Raw genomic sequence first — 24,971 nt, 5'->3', positions numbered from 1 at the left:
TAGCCCTTTACTATTTGTTGGTTCTTTCCATATAATGCTAGTGCTCTTAAAAATATATTTTAAAAATCCAATATACCGTATTCAGACTTTCTATGCAACTCCCTAACGGCATAACAAAATTTTTCTATTTCAGGACAACCATCTATAGCAATTCGAAAAATAACACAATCAAAATGAATACTTAATATTCTCCCTCCACACCCACACCAACAAGCCCCAAATATATTTACAACTCGAGATATGTCCTGCCTCCACTTTTTAAATAAAACTGAGTAAACTTAGACGTATAGTGCCTAGCGACACATTTTAAAATCTTTCACAACTCCGCACAGGTCTCAAAACATTTAATTATAAAAAAAAGAGACCTTATCCCAATCATCAATGCAAACTGGAAACGCGTTAATAAAAAATATAAGCTCTGGCATTATTTCCATTTAAAAGCATCAAGATAAAAGTTCATTAGAACATTCTATCAGCCACCAAAAAACAAACGACCCCCCGACATTCAGTATGGTTAACCTTCACACTCAAATTCACACTCAAAACATGGTTTGCTAAAAAGAAATGCCAATTGTCTTGTCAGTCCTTGAAATTCATTTTACAAGAACTTTTTTATAATAATTATAATAGGTATCCCTCCCAAATGTTGACAGCCTAGTTTAATAAACACCCCACATAAACAAAACCTAAGTTTAAGGAGAAAAAAAGAAATATGAGCATTACCCTTGGGGGTGCACACATAGGTCAGAAAACACATGACGATAAATGGGCTCCTATTTGTTTTTATGACTTTTAAGAAGTGAGCATGAAAATAAAATCTTTATTTTCAGTTATTACCCACCAATAAGAGAAAGTTAGGTTCACAGTTTTAGCTCTTGACACAAAGTGAACTAGGAGGCAAATTTACATCCATCAGATACAACTAATGGACCAACTTTTAAAATCCAGGCTATCTTGAAAGCTTGCAACATACCAGATATTGCTGTGTATTCTCTAGTGACAGAATGCCAGCAATGGCTGACAATGAGTAGAACTTGTGATGGGTTTTTAATAGCAGTGTTTTTTTATATGTTGCTAGAAATCAGGAGGTTTATAACACATTCATGTCCAGAAATGAGTTAAGATACTTCTAAGTCTAAACACACTTATGAGTGTGTTTAGGAGTGTGTATGTTGCAATCTCAAGAGGGGTAATAGTCCATAAGGACTAAATTAATACTTGCCTCTGGGTAGCAGGTATGTTTGTAAATATAAAATTATGTTAAACATTAGCACCAGTGCAGAACATGCTCAGCATCATAAGATCCAAAACACCAGCACAAGTTTATCCATCATTAAAAAAAACCAATTACCTCCTTCCTAAGATGTCAAACTAGTAGGTAACTAGGTTAATAAATCTAATCCCAATGAACAACTCTTGTACTGTACAATTTCTCATTTAGAAGTATAGGGGAGAACTAATCAGCTAAACAGACATTTTATGATTTAAAGTCTTAAATCATAAAGTATTTTAAAAACTGGACATTACCATACATAGATAGAAAATTACTAATAATAGTGATAAAAAGACCTTCAAAACTGTAAATAAAACCCCTTTCCTGTTTATCAATAAATGTTGCAGAAGACTTAAAAAAAAAGATCCTAGAAAGCCTGTTTATTGATTATTCTCTCCATGTACGTTTTAGTCAGTGGTGATGCTCTCGATCAAGAAATCCATTATTAACCTAATTTTCTAACGGAGGAAGAGGTAAAAGATACTTATCACTTTCTGTGGAATCTATCAACTTAAGACCAAAATGAATAGCAATATAGGAAATTCAGAAACAGTAAAATTTTTGGCTTGTATTTCATGGATGGTGCTGCTGTTCCAACCTTATAAAGTAAAGCTGTCTGCTTTCCAAATTCCAAAAATTAACATACCCACCCCCCTTACCATACTAACCAGTGCCCTTTGGTTTCTTTAGAACAAGGGTTGAAGGGTTGATTATGGATGTACAATTTTGATTTGGGACCTTTCACACATACAAATCATACTGAGCGGCCACTTACTTTACACAGCAGTTTAAATATTATGCATTAGCCAAATTAACTTATTCCACCCACCCTACTGGAGGAGGAAAAACCCAACACCCATAAAACTACTTCACTTGACAGTATGTGTCTATCAACAATAAGTAGCTTAAACAACTTTCACCAGTAAGGTGTCTAGATTGGTTTTTAAAACAGGAAAGTGACATATTTTAAAAGTAAATGTAATTGAAATTGTGATTCAATTATAAATTGAACCTAATGAACCATGCAGGAGCAAGGGTTAATAAACCAATGTGCTTTGAATTTGTTCAAGTACTGATATTTCTGTATATAAAGATTTAGCATATATAACAGCTATCATGAGAAGTGAAAAAAGACCTTATCCCCAGAAATGAAAATATTAAAACTAAGTTAAAATACATAAAGTAGTTAGTATTCCACACAGCATAAAATTTGACAATCAACGTTTACGTGTCCCAGTTGACCATGTGTGAAAATGCAAAGCAGGTATTAAAACTGCTATTATGTCCAATATTTAAAACCAGTTTGTAATAGGGGGAACATCTAAATCCTTAATTAAAAAACACAAATGAAGTGAAAGCTTTAAACTGGTACACACTGTTCACACCTATATTTCAAGTTTGGAAATGCATATTTGCAAGCAGCAATACAAAAGTATTCATGAAGAATGCATAATCTCTGAAAATTATGAAAACATCCCCGCTACCAATACATTTCCTAAATACAAAACTGACTACCATATTGTTACTTCTGTGTAGCAGGAGAAGTTCATTTTCAAAACAGATAAAATTCAGTCTTTAGGTGTGAATGGTATGAATGACAGTCTTTTTTTTTTTTTTTTTTTAAATTTCTTAGTCGTTTGGGATCCTTAAGCATGCAAGCCTCAAAGAGGAGGGTCCACAAGGAACCAGGGTTGTCTTATGGCATCCAGTTAAGCCAGAGCTGGGAATGCCTCTGGGTCATCCACATCAGGAGCAGAAGCACTTGACTGAAAAAGAAACAGAAGCAAAATTAAAGATTTTCAAATCTTATTAATATATTTCCAGTGTCTACATTTAGACACAGAATTCTAAAAAAAACTTAGTTTTATTACAATGAGTAAAATATGTCAAAGCTTTTACTTTTGAAAGGCAAAATTATGGATCAGAATAGGACTACAGTGGGGGAGAGATTGGGATTGACATATATACACTACTATATATAAAATAGATAACTAATAAGGACCTACTGTATAGCACAGGAAACTCTACTCAATACTCTGTAATGACCTATATGGGAAAAGAATCTACAAATGAGTGGATATATGTATAACTGATTCACTTTGCTGTACACCAGAAACTAACACAACACTGTAAACCAACTATACTCCAATTGAAAAAAAAAAAAAAGAATAGGACCACAAATATTTGCAATGAGCCTTGTCCTGAATTTCTATCAAGATCTCAGAAAATTCCCTAGTAACAGCATGGGTTATTTTTCTAATAAATCACACAAGTAGATTCACACAAGGTATGTATGTGGATTCTTACTCTGTTGTTCAGTATCCTTTTATTTTCCCCACTTGCTAAATAAGAATGGCATCAATGTGAAAGCAGGCTAAGAAACCAATTACAGTTATTTAAGCAGCACATTCATGGCTATTTACAATCAAAATACAAATTTTTACAAAACAAGAGTATTAAAAAGATCCATATACACAATGCCTTTAAAAAGAACCCATGTCACAGAGAAAGAAATAAAAACAAAATATCACTACATTGTTATGGGTGACCATAAAATCTAGGATATTAAGTTACCACTATAATCAAACACTGGCAGACTCAATCAAGCAGATGGGTCCCCCAATTTGCATATCAGGTGTTGAGAATTCAGGAGGACATTATGGTTGTTTCCTAGGTAGACCACAAGAGACGATAAACTAACCCAAGTTATCTCTAATACTTTAGTAATATCTAGTCATTAAAACCATGGACTTTGGCATCCGACAGGTCATTTCAAATCTACCAATTACTAGGGCTTCTATCAAAATATTTCAGAAGAATTTGTTTTTTGTCACACTTAGTGCAAGGCAATGGAGATTACAGAAAATAGGACACAAATGAATCCCAACTTACAGAACAGCTCTCATGAACAAAAAACAATCAGTCAATGCCACAAAATTATACAAAGGACACAAAGGTTTTATTAAGCTGAGCCCTAAAAAGCAGTGAAGATTTGTCAAGGCAAAGCAAGTATTTGGCATTTCAGGCAGACCTTACCAAAGGCCAAGAATTACCTTGGTTCCCTTCACCTGAATTTCATCTTCTGTAAAATGGTGGGTTTTTTTTTTTTTTTTTTTTTTTTTTAGCACAGTACCATAACTGGCACCAGGTAAGTACTCGATGAAGGGTGGTAAACTTAACTACTGGCAGCACTATTCAGTCATGTAAGTGCTTTAAACAAAAAATATCACCTAAAATGCAGTTTCTTAAAGGCATGCATGTCAACCTTTTTCTTCTTCGACTTATGTCCCCAAAAGGACCTAGGGCAGTGATTTATGGAAAGAGGTCCTCGAATTACTTAAAAGGGTAAAAGGGGCCTCCCTGGTGGCGCAGTGGTTGAGAGTCCGCCTGCCGATGCAGGGGATACGGGTTCGTGCCCCGGTCTGGGAGGATCCCATATGCCGCGGAGCGGCTGGGCCCGTGAGCCATGGCCGCTGGGCCTGCGCATCCGGAGCCTGTGCTCCGCAACGGGAGAGGCCACAACAGTGAGAGGCCCGCATACCGCCAAAAAGAAAAAAAAAAAAAAAAAAAAAAAAAGGGTAAAAGAAGCCTTAAAATTACCTTGTCAGTCCTGATGCCACGGTTTGGACGTCCACCACGCCCACGGCCACCTCGTCCTCCCCTGCCACCACGTCCTGGGCGGCCAAGGTCTCCAAAATTGATCTCCAGCTGAGACGTTATATCATTTGCTGGCTTCCGGAAATGATGATCCATAACCGAGTCTTCAGCATGAGCCTAAAAATTTAAGTGAAGGCCACTTAAATTAATAGGGTGATTAATAGGAAAGTCATGTTGCACACTTCTAAATAATGAGTTTTCTCCTAAAAAGACCAAAAATCTAACCTGCGCTTTGTGTGAAAAAATATAGAAACACCTCTACAGATAATAAGTAAGCTTTGGGATCAGCTACAGTAATCTAGGAGGAATAATTCCTTTCACTTTTCTCTATTTCATATTCCCTTAACTTTAAATTATAGATGATATTAGCAAGTCTTGATTAGAGATATAATCACAACTATTGAAGTGGCTGGGCCCCATCTCAAACCTATTGTTGAATCATCATCTTTAGCAGTGAAGTATGAATAAATACAGTTAAAATATGCCCTTCAGATTAGCATTCCAATGTGAACCTCTGAGGAAGACTTGGATAGATGGTATGTATCTCTATTAGAGATATTACTGAATATGTAAGTTTTAAAGAGAACTTTTGCTCTATACTCTTCCAACTATGACTTGGGAAAGAAATTATACATAAACTTCTCAAAATGCTTTTCTGTTCATATTTAACTATGTGTTCTTCCATATAAATTGGAGAACTACAAATTCAAGTGAAACACAACGTTACATAAGAAAGGAACCTTGAAAAGCTGTGCACAAATAAAACCATGCCTTCAATTTACCACAGGAACCTTCTTAAAAATAAAGTCATCATATTTGTGAAACCCAGATCCTAAGCTACATAATGGACTCTGCAAAAAAAGGCCAGAGAATCTTACACTGCTTAATGTCTGATCTCTTTTGTATGCTTGGGGTGAATGGGTTTTAATCTTCTAGTTAGAAACTTCTCATACTAATTTAAAGTATGTTTTAATTTTTCTAAATACACATATAATCCTCTTTTCTGAAGGGGATATTTCACTCTTTCTAAATAGCTTGTAATATTACAACTGTTAATAATTACCTATTAAGTACAAATAAATTTTGTATTTGTACACAGATTTTCATTCCTTTAATCGTCGAATACCCAAATTAAATGTCATCCCTTTATGTCTTCCTTTAGGTTAAAGGCAATAGAAGATTCTTTTTAAAATATTAATTATAAAGGAGCATAAAACACAAATGCAAACCCACAAAATCACTAGCAAATTAAAGTCAATGATATATACTAAGTCTCTGATTTTAAACGTTAGCTATTGCAATGATATCAATTTATCAATTAAAAGCATTTATAGATTTCCAGAGCACAGAAGCAAAACAACTTAAGTTGATATACTACTGAAAACATCTTGAAGGTTTTACTATAATAATAAAGAGGAAGTCTGGATGTTCAGGTTACATCCCCAACCTTCAAGTTAACTAGTAGGATAAATTTACAAAGTTTTTTTTTCTAGAGCACTGTATGACAATGAGGAAATAAGAGCTCTGGTCTCAGCTGTCAATAATTCAGTTCTCCATTTCTCAAAGTTTCTTTCTTTCCCTAACTACTTCATATTTGTTGTGAAGATGAAGATAAGTAAAAGAGAAAGAGTACTTAAAGCATTGTATACAACAAACTTGAAGACCTATCATACCGATCTTCCTCAAATTACAATGGTGTTGCATCCTGATAAAGCCTGAATATCTTTAAGTCCAGAATACATTTAATACACCTAACTTACCAAACATCACAGCTTGGCCTAGCCTACCTTAAGTGTGCTCAGGACATTTACATTAGCCTATAGTTGAGCAAAATTATCTAACACAAAACCACAAAGCCTATTTTATAATAAATTGTTAAATATCTCACATAATTTATTAAATGCAGTATTGAAAGTGAAAAACAGAATGGTTTTAAGTGTATCAGTTGTTTACCCTCATGATCAGGAGGCTGACTGGGAACTGCAGCTCGCTGCCGCTGCCCAGCATCACAAAAGAGTAGCGAGTACTGCATATTCAGCCTGGGAGATCAAAATTCAAAATTTGAACTATGGTTTCTACTGTATGTGTATTGTTTTCACACCATTTTAAAATCAAAAAACCAAAAAGTTCTAAGTTGGGGTCAATCTGTATTCAAATGATGAGGCCATATATGCCAGTAAGGCTGGATTTCATGTACATACATCACAAAGGCAGCATAACTATAAGGGTCCAAACATACAAAAGTGGCTTGATAATGAAAATGTCCTGATTTCAAGGTTATTCATCACCAATTTCACATTTTATAATTTTCTAAACTTTCTAATTATATACATTACCTTGTGTAATAGTTATTTCTTAAAAGCTCAATGTAAAATAATACTTAAAGCTGGGACACCTAACCTGATGTCTAAAAAATGCATGAAGAGGCTTCAGGGTATTAATGATAATAATGATACAATATATCAGAACATTTTATATCTATGTGTCCTATTCTGGAGAAAAGTTCCATCGGGACCCCAAAAAGGTCATGAATAATTGTCTCCAAGGTGCCAAAGTAAATCTCTTTGACATTAACCTGAACAATTTATTAGTTCAAATGAACAATCTCCCCAAAGTGAACTTTCATGGTTCTTTAAATAAAGAATTCTGTTTTACACAGATAAACAAAACAACTTTGTCTGCAAGAACTACAAAAAAAAACCCAAAAGCATTCTAATGAAGGAAGATGTTTTTTCTTCCCTACAGGAATTGACACTTAATATCCTCATTTATACTACCTTCATGAAGTCAATGTTTAAAAAATCATCTCCAAACCTCTATTTTATTTAAAAATATTTCCAAGTTTGTTTCAGAGCTATTTTTTTGTTTAGAAAATTAAAATGTGGATTTTATTGAATCTTTTTATTACAGGTTGCCTTCATAACATTTCCATTTAACTTTGTGACTAAAATCTCATACTTACACAAACCCTAAAAGGATACAGCAGTGGGATTTTCCTCTAAGAATGTGCCCCAAGGCTTAAATAGAAGCTACCAAATCAAAAGTCACACACGTTTTTCTCAAATATTTTCATTAGTTTCCTAAGGAAAGGAAACTCATAAATTGATTTTCTGGTCTTTACATCACTCCTCAGTAAAGAAGAATAATACCATTTTACTAAAGATTCCTGGATATTATATATGGCATACACAGTTTCCCAAATAAAAATGCCAACCGCCTAACTTAATACAAGTCTTAATGACTCCCAGTTAGGTGAGATTTTTTAAAATATTACACAAATTTGAAAGAATAATTTCTTAGACTATATGATAATGCAGTTTATTTTCCTCTTGGGGCAATTTATCTGCCTCAAATAATCCTATGTAAAACTTTTCTTTTTTATAAACAGATTACCCACGTGAAATTTTAACACAAAAATTGTAAATGCAATTCAAGACATCTGAACATTTTCAAACACCACAAAACTTCATTTTACCTCTTCACTCTTTGACTTATGAAGAACAAATCCCTTCTTCCACTGCCCATCAGCACCTTCATTTGGTTTTCGGATATTAAATTCTACTTTTGCCCGGTCCTTATTTTGAATAGCCTTCCACTCATCCAAAGTCATTTCTTTTGGGCCTTCTTCCTTTACTTCTTCAACTTCATTCTCCCTGTGTGAAAATGTTTTAAGTCTTACATGTGGTAAGGGGGCTTATAAAATCATGTAACTTACAATTATAAGTAAGGAAGTTAACCTTGGCTGGTTGGTAATCTTCTAGATTACCCAAGGACAGGAGAATCACAGTTTTCTTTGTAACCCAGTGGCTAACATCTGACTTGGCAGAGACCAGGAATCCAATGTTTGTTGAATTAGTGAAAGCGTGGATAACTAAGGAACATATAATTCATCTTCATAAACTCTTAAATGATCATCTATCAGTAACACAATCTTGAATTGGCTATATCAAACCTAGAACACATTTTTTAAAACCATACTACTGTTTTTAAAACTTACACTATGTGATTAAAATTGTTGACCTAACTTCTCCTAAAACACATTTTTTAATTTCCATAATTTTCCACAATACATAATTTATAACATATATGAAGGTAATCATCTAGGATATCCATGAGCAACAAGTTTCATATTCTAGAATATAAAAGAACTGTTCCCCTATCCTTTATTTAACACTTAAGGCAAATCTTTAATTTCTACAAATCGTAACTTTATATACTCCAACTTTCAAACCAATCCGTGTATGAAAAGGAGACTACAGTTTCACTAATAATAGAAGTTTCTACAAAATACTGGTTTCAATGCTCAACACCAAATTAGTTATTTTTAAATATAATTCTCAGGCTATAACTATTACATATTATCCCTTTCCCTTTTTACAGAAACAAAGCATGGGCCTAGGAATCCACTATTTAATCTCAATTTCCAATTGTCACCAAACAAGTTGTTTGCTATTTTGGGAGCACTGCTTTCCAAAGATAGCAGGTGATTCAGTTAGCCTTGCTCAAATATCTCCTGTCTGTGCTACTCTTTACTGTTTGACAAATCCCATCTTAAAACTTCCCAGACCAAGCTTACACTGAATTGATGGGATCTAGACTGTAAAGTCCAACCCTGTCAGTTTACAGATCAGAAACTAAAGACTGAAAAAAGGTCCTGTGTAAGTTGTACCACAGCCAAGAAAAGAACTCGGCATACCTTTATCATATCATGAAACCATGACACACCTACCGTCAAGGATTGTTGTAAGGATCAAATGAGACAAAACAGAAGCTCTAGAACTATACATAAGGAAGCTAATCAAATTCAGCCAAAGCTGTTTCTTAAATTTACACCTGCACATGCAAGACATAATACTATGTTCAGATTCTCCCCTATTCTGTAGTAAGACTAGAGGCTGCTCTAATGTCATCATGGTCTTTGGACCCAATACCCCCAATTTTAGTCCTGGGAACTGAGCTAAGGATTTGCTTCCAATACCCTATCAATAACATCCTTTCCTTCTGGTAAACAGTTATAATCTTGTCAGATTACTCTTAAAGTGAGTTAAACATGAACTCTTCATTAAGGGAACATTTATGTTGAGCTTTGTAAAGTACTTAATGTTACGTAAGGTTCATCTATCTCACCTATCACAATTTCATTGTTTACCACACAAAATTAAGACTCCATAGTTTTGTATAAATGAATTTATATTACCAAGTTCTACACATCACTTAACACCATGTATTTTTATCTACTCTCTCCAATAGTAAATTGATTATTATTCCTTATTCAAACAAATCCACAATATTCAAACAAATCCACAAAATATGATTTTCCAATCATTAATAGTGGTTCACTGTAAGAACAATTCTTTCTGGAGAAAAAGAAAAGTTTAGAAAAGCATCGCCTCCCTAAATGATTTGATTATGCCCTGATTAAGAATTACTGACCTAGATAATCTGTAATGCAAGACTTTAAACCACATACTGAAAGAAATGCCTGGCATATAACCTCTGCTTGTATTGATGGAAACCAGAGGAAGGCATTAAATTATTTCTACTAGCATAACTTGAGTCTTTTTTTTTTTTTGCGGTATGCGGGCCTCTCACTGTCGTGGCCTCTCCCGTTGCGGAGCACACGCTCCGGACGCGCAGGCTCAGCGGCCATGGCTCATGGGCCCAGCAGCTCCGTGGCATATGGGATCCTCCCGGACCGGGGCACGAACCCGTATCCCCTGCATCGGCAGGCGGACTCTCAACCACTGCGCCACCAGGGAGGCCCTAACTTGAGTCTTTAAAACTCTCCCACACCCTTGAACAATTTCAAAACCGTCTTCTAGTGAACTGACAACATATTCTGGTGCTTGCTCTCCTCACATTTTAAAATAAGCCAATAAATAATGCTATGTTCCAAATTCTATGTTGATGGAAAAAAAAAACTTCAAGGAGATGGAGGAACTAATTTTAAAATGGTCATGTTTTCTTGTTTTAAACTGTATTAGAATAAAATCTGTATAGTTACATAGAGTCCAAAGTACTTTGAACTGAGTTCCAAGTATTTCTCAGGTTAAAACGGCTATTTTTGTGCTTAGGGTTAACAGGATGTACTAAAATACGTATCTTCCGTATCTTTTTAAGATGACAATGGTAACTTCAAATAGAAATAACCGCTTCTATTTGTCAAACCATTAGAGCCCAACATATACATTTGTAAACCACTCCTCTAAACACTATTTGAGGGAATGAAGTACAATAAAGTCTCTCCTTTTAAAAAGCAAATAAATAACAGCATTAAGCCTACAGGTTGTTTTCTTGTTAAACCCCAAACATTTCAATGCTCGAGCATTACTGCTACCATCCACACAAATCACTTACTTATTTTCAGTGTCCGCAACTGGATGTTCTTCACCTTCAGGTGTTTCCTCAGTCACATTTGATTGCTCCAAGTCACTGCAATTATAAGATATTGGTTTCTGAATGTATTTGGGAGACTCTCTAAGGAAAGAAAGAAAAAAAAGGCATCTAGGTCCATTTACATGTAGCTGAAAGTCTTCACATAAATATTTTAAAATTCTCACGTTCCCAATGTCTTTTCCTACTAAATTTACTCCCCAGCAGACCACTAAGAGAAAATAATTTAAAAATGTATACTGATCCAAGTTATAGCTCAAGTACTTTACTCAAAAAGTAGTATGACAGCAGTTAGTTCTAAAATAAAGCCTTACTGGCTTTTCAAATTTCTGTCATCACCAAAGGGGTCAATAGCTAGAATAAGAACTATTAAATAAGAAACATACAATAACATAATATCCAAATAACCTCAAAATAGGATTTCAATAAAAGCTATATATCCATATGAAAAGAAAAATACCACATATTTTTGAAACGTAGAAAAACTGGTCATTTGACACATTATAATCCAAACATATCCAAAAAAGCATTCATTATCTTGTAAGGAAGTAGCTCTGAGATAAGAGCATCCATCCTTGTCCCAGGGACAAGTAAAAATTTAATGGGCAAACCTCTAGTAAAGTATAAGATCAATTTTATTAGAAGTATTTATTTAAAAAAACCAGAATACCAACGTTAATTCATCTTTGACAGTTCCCCAGTTGTGAGATCCGCTACCTCCACGCTTGTCCTCATGCTTCAGGCCACTGTAATGTGAAAAAGAACTAACAAAACTGAGTTAACATAATACTCTTTAGTTCTAGAAATTCAAATTTTGTTTTATTAAAGAAGTAGCTTCAAATATAAAAGTATAATAAAAACCAATATAAGACTTACGATCTATCACTTCCACTATGCCTATCAAATTCACGTTTGCCACGAGAATCAAAGCCATCTCCCCGGCCCATTCCTCGTCCACGACCTCCTCGACCTCTTCCAAGACCACCACGGCCTCGGATAGGCCGGTCAATAATCGGTCTGTAACAAATAAAAAAATATATACTTTAAGGTTTCTGGTAAAAGGAAGAAGGGAAATTCAAAGGCTCAAAGATGCAGGAACATATTTACTGGCTCATATCCCAAAGGAAATCAAAACTAGGAAACTCCCCAACGTAAGAAAATTACTTTGACATTCTCTAAAACTTTACTACTAATGCATATACTTCTTCATTGTTACTCATTTCACATTATAATCTAGTAAAACTGCTATTCACCAATATACATAAAAATTAAACACATGTAACCTTCATAACTGAAGTGTTTCATTACAAGAAATCTAAGTTTGAATACTAAAAACCGTTACCAAAATGTCCTAAGAATAACACACACACTTAGACATTTCGCTAGAAAAACTGATAAAATTAACTAGCCACACTGCTTCCTCGCAATTATGCTCAATTTATCTGTGTTAAGATGTGACTCTATAAACTGACAAAACATGAAGAGATTAAGAAACAATCTTGCCTATCAACTGAAAATTCTCCTCCTTCACCCTTTTCTTCAAGTGGCTTTTCAAATCGTCTTTCACGAGGTGGTCGCCTTTCTGGTCTCCTATCAATTATCTTCCCTTCACCCTGAAGTTGTTGATCAGGTCTTCTTCCAACGCGTCTTATTCCTAAAATGATTTAAAAAACCCCACGAAAGCAAATTATTTTTTGCAACACAAAAAATTAGGCCTAGGCTGTTAAAAGAAAAAAAAATTACTCTTTAAGTCCACTAACTAGCACTTTCCACTGAAAAAAGGCTAACACTGGGCATCTCTAAAGTGTAACAAAGTACTTCAGAAAAATTCCTATTTAAATAAACTTGTTTCAAACTTCCATTCAGTTTGCCAAATCATTTTTTCCCCTAAAGCATTCTCTATAACTGACCTGGAAGTCATTTGGGTAGCCATTATTTCTCTCAATTTTCAAGATGCCAGTCTCTTAATTTAAAATTCTAAATTTAAAGAAATTTTAAGCAAGTGATACATTTTGGTTTTAAAGATACCAAAGATAACACCATTAGCCATTCATAAATAATAACCAAGCAAACCAACACAATCACCAGGTAAAGACCCTCAAAAAACCCTCAGTGAAGACATTATTTTATTTTACATAATCTGGAGGCGGAAAAAAACAACAGAGTACAAAGACTGATGATTCTATGAAATTACAAAACTGAAAGGAAAACAAATGGCATTTAAGATTATATCTCTGATGGATAACAAGGTCTTACTGTAGAACATGGGGAACTATTGATATATTCAATATCCTGTGAGAAACCATAATGGAAAAGAATACATTTGAAAAAAGAATGTATATATGTATAATCGACGAATCATTTCACTGTACAGCAGAAATTGATACAACATTGTGAATCAACTATACTTCAATAAAAAATTTAAAAAATTTTTTTCTCTATAGTTGAAAATAGCTATTTAACAGGAAAAAAGTACCATCTTCCTCTCCTGTTGCAGTCTACATACATATATATGTATACATATACATACATACCACACCTAACTTAAAACATACTGTTATGCAACCAACAGGAAATAGTCCACTTATTTTATTATTATGGAGATTTTTTTGGTTTGCCCTTTCAAGTATCTTCCTTTCCAAAGAATCTTTAAAAATCACATACACAAAAGGACCCCTTTTAAGCAAGACACAGAAATAGAAACTTGTGACACTAAGTGATGACTGAAGCATTTACTGATTTCCCCCTTCATTCATTACTTTTTTCCTGTTAGTGTCAGAGACCAAAAAGGCAACCAACATGCATTACTGGTAGCCTTAAAGATAATAAGTAGATTGATGGTTAAATTCATGACTAATATCTTAGGTATGTTCTAATTCCCAAACCACAATTTCTGACAAAATCAAAAAGCACCTGAGGAATCGGTTTCACAAGAAATTAAGTTGGTTCACTCTGGTTCTTTCTAAGAAAGTGTAACACCTCCAGGATGCCCCCAATTGTTCAGCTGCTTGTAGCCAAAGTCAAACGGTAACTGTCAAACTCTTCAGTGAAATTTTAAGGTCCATTCCATATACTCTCAGAATAGACCAGAAATCTTAGATCTTACACCAAGGCATTTTAAATAAATTTCATCAGAGGTAGTGTATTAGGGTGGAGCTATGGAACCAGTCCTTATAATATCCAAGCCACACACCCAACTGAACAATGGCTTGCTTCCCCACCCCAATATCCAGTATCGGGCTTACAGAATCTACAACACTTACAAATAAATCCACCCAATGACTGACATTTAAAAATGCAAGCGTCTCTTGATTTTCACTAGATTCCAGGCTTCTAACATTAAAAAAACAAACGAGTAGATGGTGTCAATTCTCAAGTTCCCCAAACCGGCAAAAGACAAACTACAAAATTCAAAAAATATAAACATCAAACACACATCTAAGGCACGTCTAGGATTGTGTCAGGACCTCTATTCAAAGGCAAGGAACACATGATCAGGTTAACAATCCATCCCACTACAAGAGGCAGGGACTTTGTTTACAGGTCTATCCTTCCCCAATGCCCAGAATTGACTGCTAAGTAGTAAGGCCTCAAAACGATTTTTTTTCATTCAATATTTTTATAAGCTTGTGTTTTATGCAATTTAAGGTTAAGTGTGCTCTGAAATGCTGACCTAAGGAAAATGTTGATAGCTAATAATGGAAGTTTTCCCAAGGAAAGACTACTGAATGTTGAACTCGGTCCTGGTCATAAATTTATGAAATAAATTTTTAACTTTGTAATTTAAAATACTAGGTTCCCGGTAAGAGCTTATTTCAAAAATGGGCTTTATGATCAAACATATGACGGGGTTTAAACCATGCTTTATGTTTCGAACATTCAAAAGGGGTGAACACACTTCAGACCCCATTTTTTCATGTACCTTCTTTGGATTAGTGTGATGAAGGAGGTAAACTTGTGCAGTTTAAATAAATACACAAGCCAGTATTCCTTAACATAGAAATTAGATTACATTGTGCTACAGATTGCTATAAAACTTAGCTGAATGAGTATTTAGCCTAAACGATGTATATATATACATGCTTTCTAATACTCCAACTTGTGCTTCCCTCCCCAACCTGTAATTTTAATACAACTGTTTTATTTACCACCTAGGTTCTTCACCCCAAGCCTCACAAGGCTCTCTCTGTATTTTCTAAAAATTCTAAACCAAAACCTAACACAATTGTTTTGATTTTTTAAATTTAAATTAGTTGAGTTATCAAATTCGACTAAAGCTAATGAGAACTCCTTTCAGAAGCACGTGGCAAAATTTCAATTTTCAACACATAAAGGAAACCTTTAAGCTTCAAAGCTTAAGTCCTACACCTACTTACTACGTATCGTGTACACTTTTTCTAATCCCCCACTGTTTTGCTTTTTCATCCATCACAAAAGACAAACCAGTAACGAGTGAGAGTGCAAAAACCAAGTTCAAGACAATCCTGCGAAGTTTACAGTGACCTGGAAGCAACTACTGCCCGCCAGTGAAATCCTGACCATGCTTCACGCACATGGGGAGAAAAAGCTGCACTCCAAAGGGCTCTGCAGCGGCTAACGCTGTGACAGCCTCGGCACTCTTTGCACCACGAGGCCCAGGCCAGGCCACGCCACATGAAACACTGCGTGCGGGGGGTCCGGCCGGGGAAAAAGATCGTGACCCGAGGACGAGCTTCAGGATTTCCTGCCATCACCAATCTTCATTCAGAATTCCCGCTTCTGCTCAATCCAGGGTGGCCAAATTTCTCTCCCTCCCAACAGCCTGACGCACTCCAGCAAGTTATTAAGTTTGCAATAGTTGTGCGGGCGAGGGGGTAACGATAAAGCACAGGGGGCACCTAAAAGAGCACCTTGCTCCACAACATCCGATAGGCTCGAACGTAGGGGGGGCGTAGGTGGAAACTCCGACCCCCAGCTTTTCTCGGGGGTACCCCACGCCACACTAGGACAAGACGGCAGGGCAGGAACCTAAAAGACACAACCGCACCTCAGAGCAGCGGGCTGAAAGAAAGCTCTGAGCAGGAAGAAGCCGCGGAGGCCCCGCCATCCCGTTAACAACAAACGCTCCGAGAAGGAGCTCCCTTTCCCGAACCTCGGCCCATGCGCTCACCCGCCAAGGAATCCGGCGGGAAGACAACAGCCTCCCAGGATCCCGACCACGCTCCTCCGCTCAGAACCTGAGGCGGGAAGAGGTGGCTCCAGGATCCTTGCAGGTGGCGGCTTGAACTTGGGGCTACCACGCTCCCAATACCTTCGCAGGACCTGGCTTTTGTCAAGCGGGGGAAACGCGAAGAAATCGGCGGCCAAGTCTCCCGCGGACCCTCGGAGCCCCAGAAGCCAGTCCCCTCGCTCCTTCCCTCCATCCCGGGTCTCCCCCACCTTCCACCACAGCTTTACCTTCTTTCTTAAGCGCCACGGGCGGCTGCGTCTCCTCCTTCTTGTCAACCACGCCGACGTTGGGGGGCAGCGGGTTCTTGCGGTCTTTCTGGGACTCTTTACGCAGCTGTTTGCCCGCCGCGTTGGAGTTTGTCTGGGTTGCGGCCTGAGCTGCGCTCTTGGCCCCAGGGCCCCCAACGCCGCCCCCGCCGGCTTCTTTTTTCTTGTTCTCTGCTGCCTTCAACACCTCGAAGGGGTCCGATTCGTCGTCAAATAACTGGTCGAATCGGTTAGTGACCACGCAGCCGAAGCCCTCCTGTAAGTGCCCAGGCATGATGGTGGCTCGGCGGCGCGTTCCTCCACGGATTGCAGCGGGCCGCGCCGAGCCAAGAGCGCCTGCTTCAGCTCTTCCCACAAGATGGCCGGGCTGAGAGAGAGGGGCCGCCTTCTCTTCCGGCGCCAGGCACACATCCGGGAGCGGCCAGCGCCGCGCGGCACCATGGGGTGTGTAGGCCGCAGTCGCCTCTCCCGAGGCGGCTCCCAGCGTTAGGACTACAATTCCCAGAACACACGGCGCGACAACTCTTCGCGCGCGCCTCAGAGGCGGGACCTCACCGAGGGAGTGGAGCAGCAAGCAGAGGGAGGAGAAGAGCGGTGGTGGGCGGAGTCCTGCCACCTGCTCTCGCCACCTTTAAACTCTCCGGGTCTCGAGCTGCGCTGAAAACAGGAAAACGTGACGGCGTGTTTTGCTCGGGAAAGTTCTGAGCCTTCGCTTTTACGTCCCGCCTCTGGCCCAGGGCTAACTTTCCCCACCTGTCCGGGAGGTCAAGGTGACTACCAGTCTTACAAGTGGAGACTCACAAACTTCCAGGGCTGGCGGGTTGCTGAGGTGCCGCACTTGCCTCACGAACGCAGGACCCGCTCTGTGTCAAGTCCCTAGCTGATCAGTTGCTGGAGTCGCCCTCCTGCAGCCCCAATAATGAATTGAGGCTCTTCTGTTTAATATGAGGCGGAATACGCTTCCTCTCGCGGGAACTGAACTCGAGCAGCAGAATCAACCCCAAAGACAAGTTGAACTATCATATGTGAGTGTTGCGCTCTTTTCTTGTGTGAGGAATGCCGTGTTGTCACTAGTGCTTTAATTGAAGTAAACTCCTGACACTGCAACACTAGCCAGACGTTGGGCAAGCCTCGAAAAGGCACTGTTTGTAGAAACACTTTCTAGAGTCAATCCAATTGTCCTTTAGTGTCCGGCAAGCCAAGGATTGGGTGTCAGTAAAAAGTGCTCAAGAAATAACATTTTAGAGCATCTGAATGTGTGGTGTGGTGAGAGGTGCAGTGAGGGGAGGAAAATAATATCAGCGAATTAACTGTCATTACTAAAAGCATTGATATTAGTTGAGAATATTAAAGTCCATTAATGTAATAGAATGTCAATGCGTATTCAGGCATATTTGGTAACGCTGTAAGTGTAAATGTATTACCATAATTTTAAAAGCTTTTTCCATTAACACAAAATATAGAAAAATGCATCTCTATGTTCCAGGTGCTATGAATAACCTTAATGTCGACAACAACTTGTTAGGTAAGTGGTTTTCCCATTTCACAGATGAAACCATTTCAGAGGTGAAATGACTTACTACGTTATCTTTGTAAGTGCTAGTGCCAGGAGTTAACCCAGTCTTCTAACTCCACTGTGAGACTCTTGACATCAGCTCTTTAATCCAGACTCTGGTTTCTGATAGAAGTCAGTCAATATAAGTTAATTTACAGTACTTAATAAGATTTAAATATTGTTGCATGTCAGGCAGGGTATGTCACATGGCCAAATGGAATCTTACCGATTTCTGAGCAGAATTTAAATCAGTTCCTTAACAGGGAAAATAAAAGAGTCGTGTTACAAGCATGTGGCAGCAAGCCTAGTGGTTTTCTTACTTCTAAATCCAGCCCCCATTCCTCAAAGTCACCTATTTCTCTGTCGCCTCAGTCCCTGCCACACACACTCCCATCTCACACAGAGACTCCACCTCCTTCCACGAGCTCTGGCTCTTGTAGCTCCTACCAAGACAAAGGACAAGGAGTGTTTGACTATACTCTTCATGCCCCTTTGAAAATAGCGCAAGTGCCATTTGGAAGATCTCCCTGCTTTAACGACCTCTCTCTCTTTACCAAGGGCTGTTAATATCTGCATCTTTGAGACATCTGCTACACCTCCTCCTCTTACCCCTTTCTGACCACTGCCACAACAATGTCAGGAGCTAAAACTTGATATTTTATTAGGTACTTGGTGCACTTTACATGTGTGATCTCATTTAAGCCTCACGTTAACTCTATGAGAAAGGTATTATTACTGCCTTTTTAAAGTGAGGAAAATGAAGCACAAAGGGACTAAGTAACTTACCCACTCCTACCACAGTCTGGGGGGTGGGGCAGGCCTGTCCTTACTTGTTTTTTATCCTATGTACACGTCTCTGATTTCCTCAGACAGATCTTTATGACCACCAAGCACTCTTACAACAAGAATACTTAAAGATATGCTACCCGTAGGGAAATTCTATGGCTATGAATTTTTGAGTTTCAGTCATGCTCCTCAGGGACTTTATCTGTTAATATAACGTAAAAATATGAATAAACGTTTGGGGAAAATGGGAAAAATTTGTAAGCACTTTCAACTTCCTTCTCTCCCTTTTGTCTCTCCTGGAATTTTGGTCAATCCAGGAACGTTTTAAAGGCCCTTTTTTTTTTTTTTTTTTAGATTCCATATATATGTGTTAGCATACGGTATTTGTTTTTCTCTTTCTGACTTACTTCACTCTGTATGACAGACTCTAGGTCCATCCACCTCACTACAAATAACTCAATTTCGTTCTTTTTTATGGCTGAGTAATATTCCATTGTATATATGTGCCACATCTTCTTTATCCATTCATCTGTCGATGGACACTTAGGTTGCTTCCATGTCCTGGCTATTGTAAATAGTGCTGCAATGAACATTGTATCACAGGATATTGAATATAGTTCCCTGTGCTATACCATAGGACCTCATTGTTTATCCATCCTATATGTAATGGTTTGCATCTGCTAACCCCAAACTCCCAATCCATCCCTCCGCCAAGATTTTTTTTTTTTTTTTTTTGCGGTACGTGGGCCTCTCACTGTTGTGGCCTCTCCCGTTGTGGAGCACAGGCTCCGGACGCGCAGGCTCAGCGACCATGGCTCACGGGCCCAGCCGCTCTGCGGCATGTGGGATCTTCCCGGACCGGGTCACGAAGCCGTGTCCCCTGCATCGGCAGGCGGACTCTCAACCACTGCGCCACCAGGGGAGCCCTTAAAGCCCATTTTTAAAGTATACAAATAAAACTCCAAATGCTAATTCTTTTACATCTCACAATCAATTTTATTTTATATGTAATTATTTTTGCAAATGTTTCCTTTCTTCTGAGAAGTTAAAATAGTCTTTAAAAATATTTAAAAGTTCCTGCTACTCTCAATAGAAAAAATATTGGCCAAATAAACCTCAAGAGAGAAGGAAAAGGAGACTTCTTGCAGACTGTTATTCAAATGAATGGCAGGAGTTGTAAGGTGACAAGGTATAAGATATCACTGCTTAGAAATGTAGCCTAAAATATCAGCTCTCTGTAGCGATGCTTGAATCACATATTGTTCTCTGAAAAATACTTGTGCAACTTCACAGCCTTATCTATAGCAAGCTCTCTAGAGTTTTCTAACAGTAAATGCTGAAAACTATCCAACTACCTTGATTAAATATCCAATATAGTTGCCTAATGTTAATGCAACTGAGAAATGGAATATTATACCTCCTTCCGGCCCTCACTTGTTTTTAGGATGCTAATGCTCAGTTATCAACCACATTACAACGTGTTTTTTACCCATTTCTAAATAATCTCAAGTCTCTGTTACTAACCGTTGCTATATTATAATAGTAATTACTAACAAGGACTGCAGTTTGAGCATTTGCTATGCACTTGACGCTGTGCTGAATACCTTGCATGAGTCATTTCCTTTAATTCTCAGAACAACATTATGGAGTAAATAATATTATTCTACTCCCCTTTTACACATGGGGAAACTGTGGTTAAGTGCCTCTCCCAAATTCACTGTTTGGACTAGAAGAGTCCAAACAGTCTGATCCCACAGCCTGTTATACTTGTGGGTGGCATGATAGAACAAAGTCTTTCATGGCTACCACCTGTAGCAAAAGAAAACTATTATTCTATTATAACACTTTGGGGACACTGGATACAGGTATCATATAAATGTAAATAAGAGAATCTGATTTTTAGTATACTCTATATAATGCATTTTTAAAACAAAAGCAATAAAGGTGGTTCTTATGAAGAAGAGGGCAAATCTGCCATGTCTGAGTATGGAATGCTAAATATAATATTCAAGTCTAGGCTCTTGCTAAAGTTAGGATACCAAAGCTAAAAATAGAAATATTACACTCTCTATTTTGTCACCTCAAACTTTCTTTGAAGGTTGATACTCTTGATTTTAAGCTTCCCTTCCTTTTTTCCCTTACATTGTACTCTTAAAAAAAAAAACACACACAGCTTTATTGAAACATAATTCACACACCATAGAATTCACCCATCTAAAGAGTACTATTCAGAAGTTTTTAGGATATTCACAGAGTTGTGCAGCTATTACCACTATCTAATTTTAGAACATTTTTATCACCCCCAAAAGAAACCCATACGCATTAACTGTCACTCCCCCATTCCCTCCACCCCTAGCCCTGGGCAACCACTAATCTACTTACTGTCTCATAGATTTGATTATTCTGGACATTTCATAGAAATGGATTCATGTGGTCTTTTGTGACTGGCTTCTTTTCACTTAGCATAATATTTTCTAACTTCATCCATGTTGTTGCATGTATCAGTGCTTCATTCCTTTTTGTGAATAAATAATATTCCATTGTATAGATAGACTGCATTTTATTTATACATTCACCGGTTAATAGACATCTGGGTTACTTCTGCTTTTGGGCTATTATGAATAATGCTGTTTTGAATATTTGTTTGCAGAACTTGTATGGACATATGCTTTCATTTCTTTTGGATATATATCTAAGAATGGAATTGCTAGGTCATATGGTAACTCTGTTTAACAGTTTTAGGAGCCAGACTGTTTTCCAAAGAGTGTGCACCATTTTACAATCCCACCAACAATTATGAGGGTTCCAAATTCTCCATATCCTGTGTGTTTGTCTCTTGATTATAGCCATCCTAGTGAGTGTGAAGTGGTATCTCATCGTAGTTTTGATTTGTATTTCCCTAATGGCTAATGATGTTGAGCATCTTTAACATGCTTATTGGCCATTTGTATATCTTCTTTGGAGAATGTCTATTTAGATCTTTGCTATTTTCTAACTAGTATATTTATTTTTTAATTATTGAGTTATAAGAGTTCTTCATATAGTCTAGATCAAGGGCCTTATCAGTTATATGATTTACATATTTTGTCCCAGTTCTGTGGGCTGACTTTTCACTTTCTTGGTGGTATCCTTTGCAGCATAAAACCTTTTTAATTTGATGTGGTCTTTTGTGATGAAGTCTAATTTATCTATTTTTCTTTGGTCACTTGTGCTTTTGTTGTCATATCTAACAAGCCTTTGCCTAACCCAAAATCACAAAGATTTACTCCTATGTTTTCTTCTAAAAGTTTTATAGATTTTTAAAATAGTATTGGCTCTTACATTTAGGCCTATAATCCATTTAAAACTAATTTTTTTGTTCCATGTATTCCCCTTCCTTTTAATTTAAATTAATTTTGAATATGTCAAACCCAAAGGAAAATTTTAGAAGGAAAAAAAAGGTGGTTATTTTTCATTTACTATTTTAAAAACATTTTATTTTGGACATTACAATAAATAGCAAGTTTTTAGGTTTAAATACATCCAATGAAGTTCCAAATACATCTGTATAAACCCCTTTGAAAACAGAATATATATTTCACACTTAATACTATTTATTCATTTTGATAATAAACATTTAATTCAACAGCTATTTATTGAACATCCACCTGTGTGTCAAGCACTGCTCTGAGTCCTAAGGATTCTGTGGTGAACAAAACAGGCAAGGCCCTGGTCTTCGTGGAGTCTACATGCTGGTGGAAAGAAGCAAAGAATAAACAAATAAATATGTCACTGACATCATTTTCAGAGAATGGTACCTACTATGAGAGCATAATGTGAGGAAGGGACAACTGTTTTGGATTGTATGGTCAGAAAGCCCTCTGAGCTAAGGCCTGAACAATGAGAAGAAACCAGCCTTACAAAGACTTTAAGAAAAAACTGAGGAAACAGCAAGCAAGAGAACGTGAAGTAGGAAGGAGCTTGTAGATTCCAAGACAAAAAGCAAAGGCAAAACCAAAAGTCTCTGAGTGTGTAGCCAGATGAGCATGAGGTTGGAGTGGTGAATTGGAAGACAGATCTTACAGCGAATACAAAGGTAATTTAGTCTGTATGTGCTTTCAAATTGCTTCCAATTTTCTCTGCCAAGAAGAATCCCTTGGGCTTCCATGGTGGTGAAGTGGTTAAGAATCCGCCTGCCAATGCAGGGGACACAGGTTTGAGCCCTGGTCCGGGAAGATCCCACATGCCGCGGAGCAACTAAGCCCACGCACACAACTACTGAGCCTGAGCTCTAGAGCCTGCGAGCCACAACTACTGAGCCCGCACACCTAGAGCCTGTGCTCTGTAACAAGAGAAGCAGCCACAATGAGAAACCTGCGCACCGCAACGAAGAATAGCCCCTGCTCGCCGCAACTAGAGAAAACATGCATGCAGCAACAAAGACCCAATGCAGCCAAAAATAAAAATAAATAAAATAAATAAATTTAAAAAAAGAAGAAGAAACTAACATGGTAATAAAGCTTACAATATAAAATATTCTGGGACTTCCCTGGTGGTCCAGTGGTAAAGAATCCGCCCTACATTGCAGGGGACACGGGTTCCATCCCTGGTCAGGGAACTAAGATCCACATGCCATGGGGCAACTAAGCCCACGTGCCATAACTACTGAGCTCGTGCGCCTCAACTAGAGAGGCTGCGTGCCGCAAACTGCAGAGCCCACGTGCCACAGCTACAGAGCCCACATGCCCTGGAGCCAGTGTGCCACAACTAGAGAAGCGAAAACCCACACGCCACAACTAGAGAGAAGCCCGTGCCGCAACGAAAGATCTTGCATGCCTCAGCGAAGATCCTGCGTGCCGCAACTAAGACCTGATGCAGCCAAAAATAAATAAATAAATAATAAATCTTTAAAAAATATTCTGTAATCAAAATTCTCATTTGTTATTCTGAAAGAAGCCAGGTCAACACATTCATGAAGTTTTAACCTGATTCTTTAGGCATTGAGAGGGCAAAGACATTCTTATTGATTCAATAGGAGCTCAAACATTGCTTTTTTTTTCACTAAAAGTTCCCTCTCCATACTCTGACTGTTCTTGGCTTCTGTGAAGTAGGTTAGAGGTAACAGTACCAAACAAAAATTGTTGGCAGATGGTTTCTTCATGGTGATATCATATTATTTACCAAGAGCTACCAAAAAACTGAAATAGTACATGTGCAGGTGGTATCCCTAAAATTGAAAAATCAGAAGAGTTAATTACAAGTGCAATGCTCAGACATAATAAGCACTGAATGAATAGGAGCTGTTATCACAGTAGCTTAAACCAATCTTCAGAGACACTACTCTTTTTTTTTTTCTTTTTGCGGTACGCGGGCCTCTCACTGTTGTGGCTTCTCCCGTTGCGGAGTACAGGCTCTGGACGCGCAGGCTCAGTGGCCATGGCTCACGGGCCCAGCCGCTCCGTGGCATGTTGGATCTTCCCGGACCGGGGCACGAACCCGTGTCCCCTGCATCGGCAGGCGGACTCTCAACCACTGCGCCACCAGGGAAGCCCAGAGGCACTACTCTTGATTGCTGGCTGGAATCTCTTAGGTTTCTGCTGCTCCCAGAAGAAACAAATGATGAGGATATAGGAGATGGATCCTTGTGGCTGACATTCACATGTGGAGATTATGTGTAGAAATTTTGGAGCAAGTTGTGTGTGTGCAGAGATCTCAGGTTAGGCAGAGACACAGGAGTGAGGGCTACAAGGCCTTGCTGCCCACTGTCACCACAGGGATTTTCTTCCTCTAGTGCCAACTTTGTAGAGATTGGGTTTGAGTTTGTTAAGGGTATTCCTTTTAAATTTAAGCTAG

The 24,971-nt window shown here is 38.0% G+C and overlaps 1 protein-coding gene across 4 annotated transcripts; it reads right to left on the bottom strand.

The window, feature by feature from the left end:
- Positions 1–328: 328 nt before the first annotated feature.
- On the bottom strand, positions 329–17,165 carry SERBP1 (SERPINE1 mRNA binding protein 1). Of its 4 annotated transcripts, none has more exons than XM_081224731.1 (8): positions 16,760–17,165; positions 12,827–12,977; positions 12,200–12,340; positions 11,998–12,087; positions 11,288–11,407; positions 8,406–8,583; positions 4,874–5,047; positions 329–3,039 (listed from the first exon to the last, which is right to left on the bottom strand). In XM_081224731.1, exons 1-8 carry the CDS (start codon positions 17,070–17,072, stop codon positions 2,983–2,985), a joined length of 1,224 nt encoding a protein of 407 aa, XP_081080857.1. In that variant the 5' UTR covers positions 17,073–17,165; the 3' UTR covers positions 329–2,982. The 4 variants fall into 4 exon arrangements, with proteins under 4 accessions (XP_081080857.1, XP_081080859.1, XP_081080858.1 ...); XM_081224733.1 differs by having other exon boundaries at positions 11,288–11,362; XM_081224732.1 differs by having other exon boundaries at positions 11,998–12,069.
- Between the last annotated feature and the right edge of the window lie 7,806 nt (positions 17,166–24,971).

The sequence above is a fragment of the Mesoplodon bidens genome (genome assembly GCF_964165515.1).
Source record: "Mesoplodon bidens genome assembly, chromosome: 2".
NCBI lineage: Eukaryota > Metazoa > Chordata > Mammalia > Artiodactyla > Ziphiidae > Mesoplodon > Mesoplodon bidens.
Note: the sequence above shows the minus strand (reverse complement) of the source record. Positions and strands in the feature narration are given on the sequence as shown.

Excerpts from the sequence above, each read along its gene's own strand:
- SERBP1 (XM_081224731.1), bottom strand. The coding sequence starts at position 17,072 with ATGCCTGGGCACTTACAGGAGGGCTTCGGCTGCGTGGTCACTAACCGA. Across the intron at positions 12,341-12,826 it reads GGAGAATTTTCAGTTGATAG|ACCGATTATTGACCGGCCTA; the intron begins GCAAGATTGTTT and ends TATTTGTTACAG. Across the intron at positions 12,088-12,199 it reads CATAGTGGAAGTGATAGATC|TTCTTTTTCACATTACAGTG; the intron begins GTAAGTCTTATA and ends CAGTTTTGTTAG.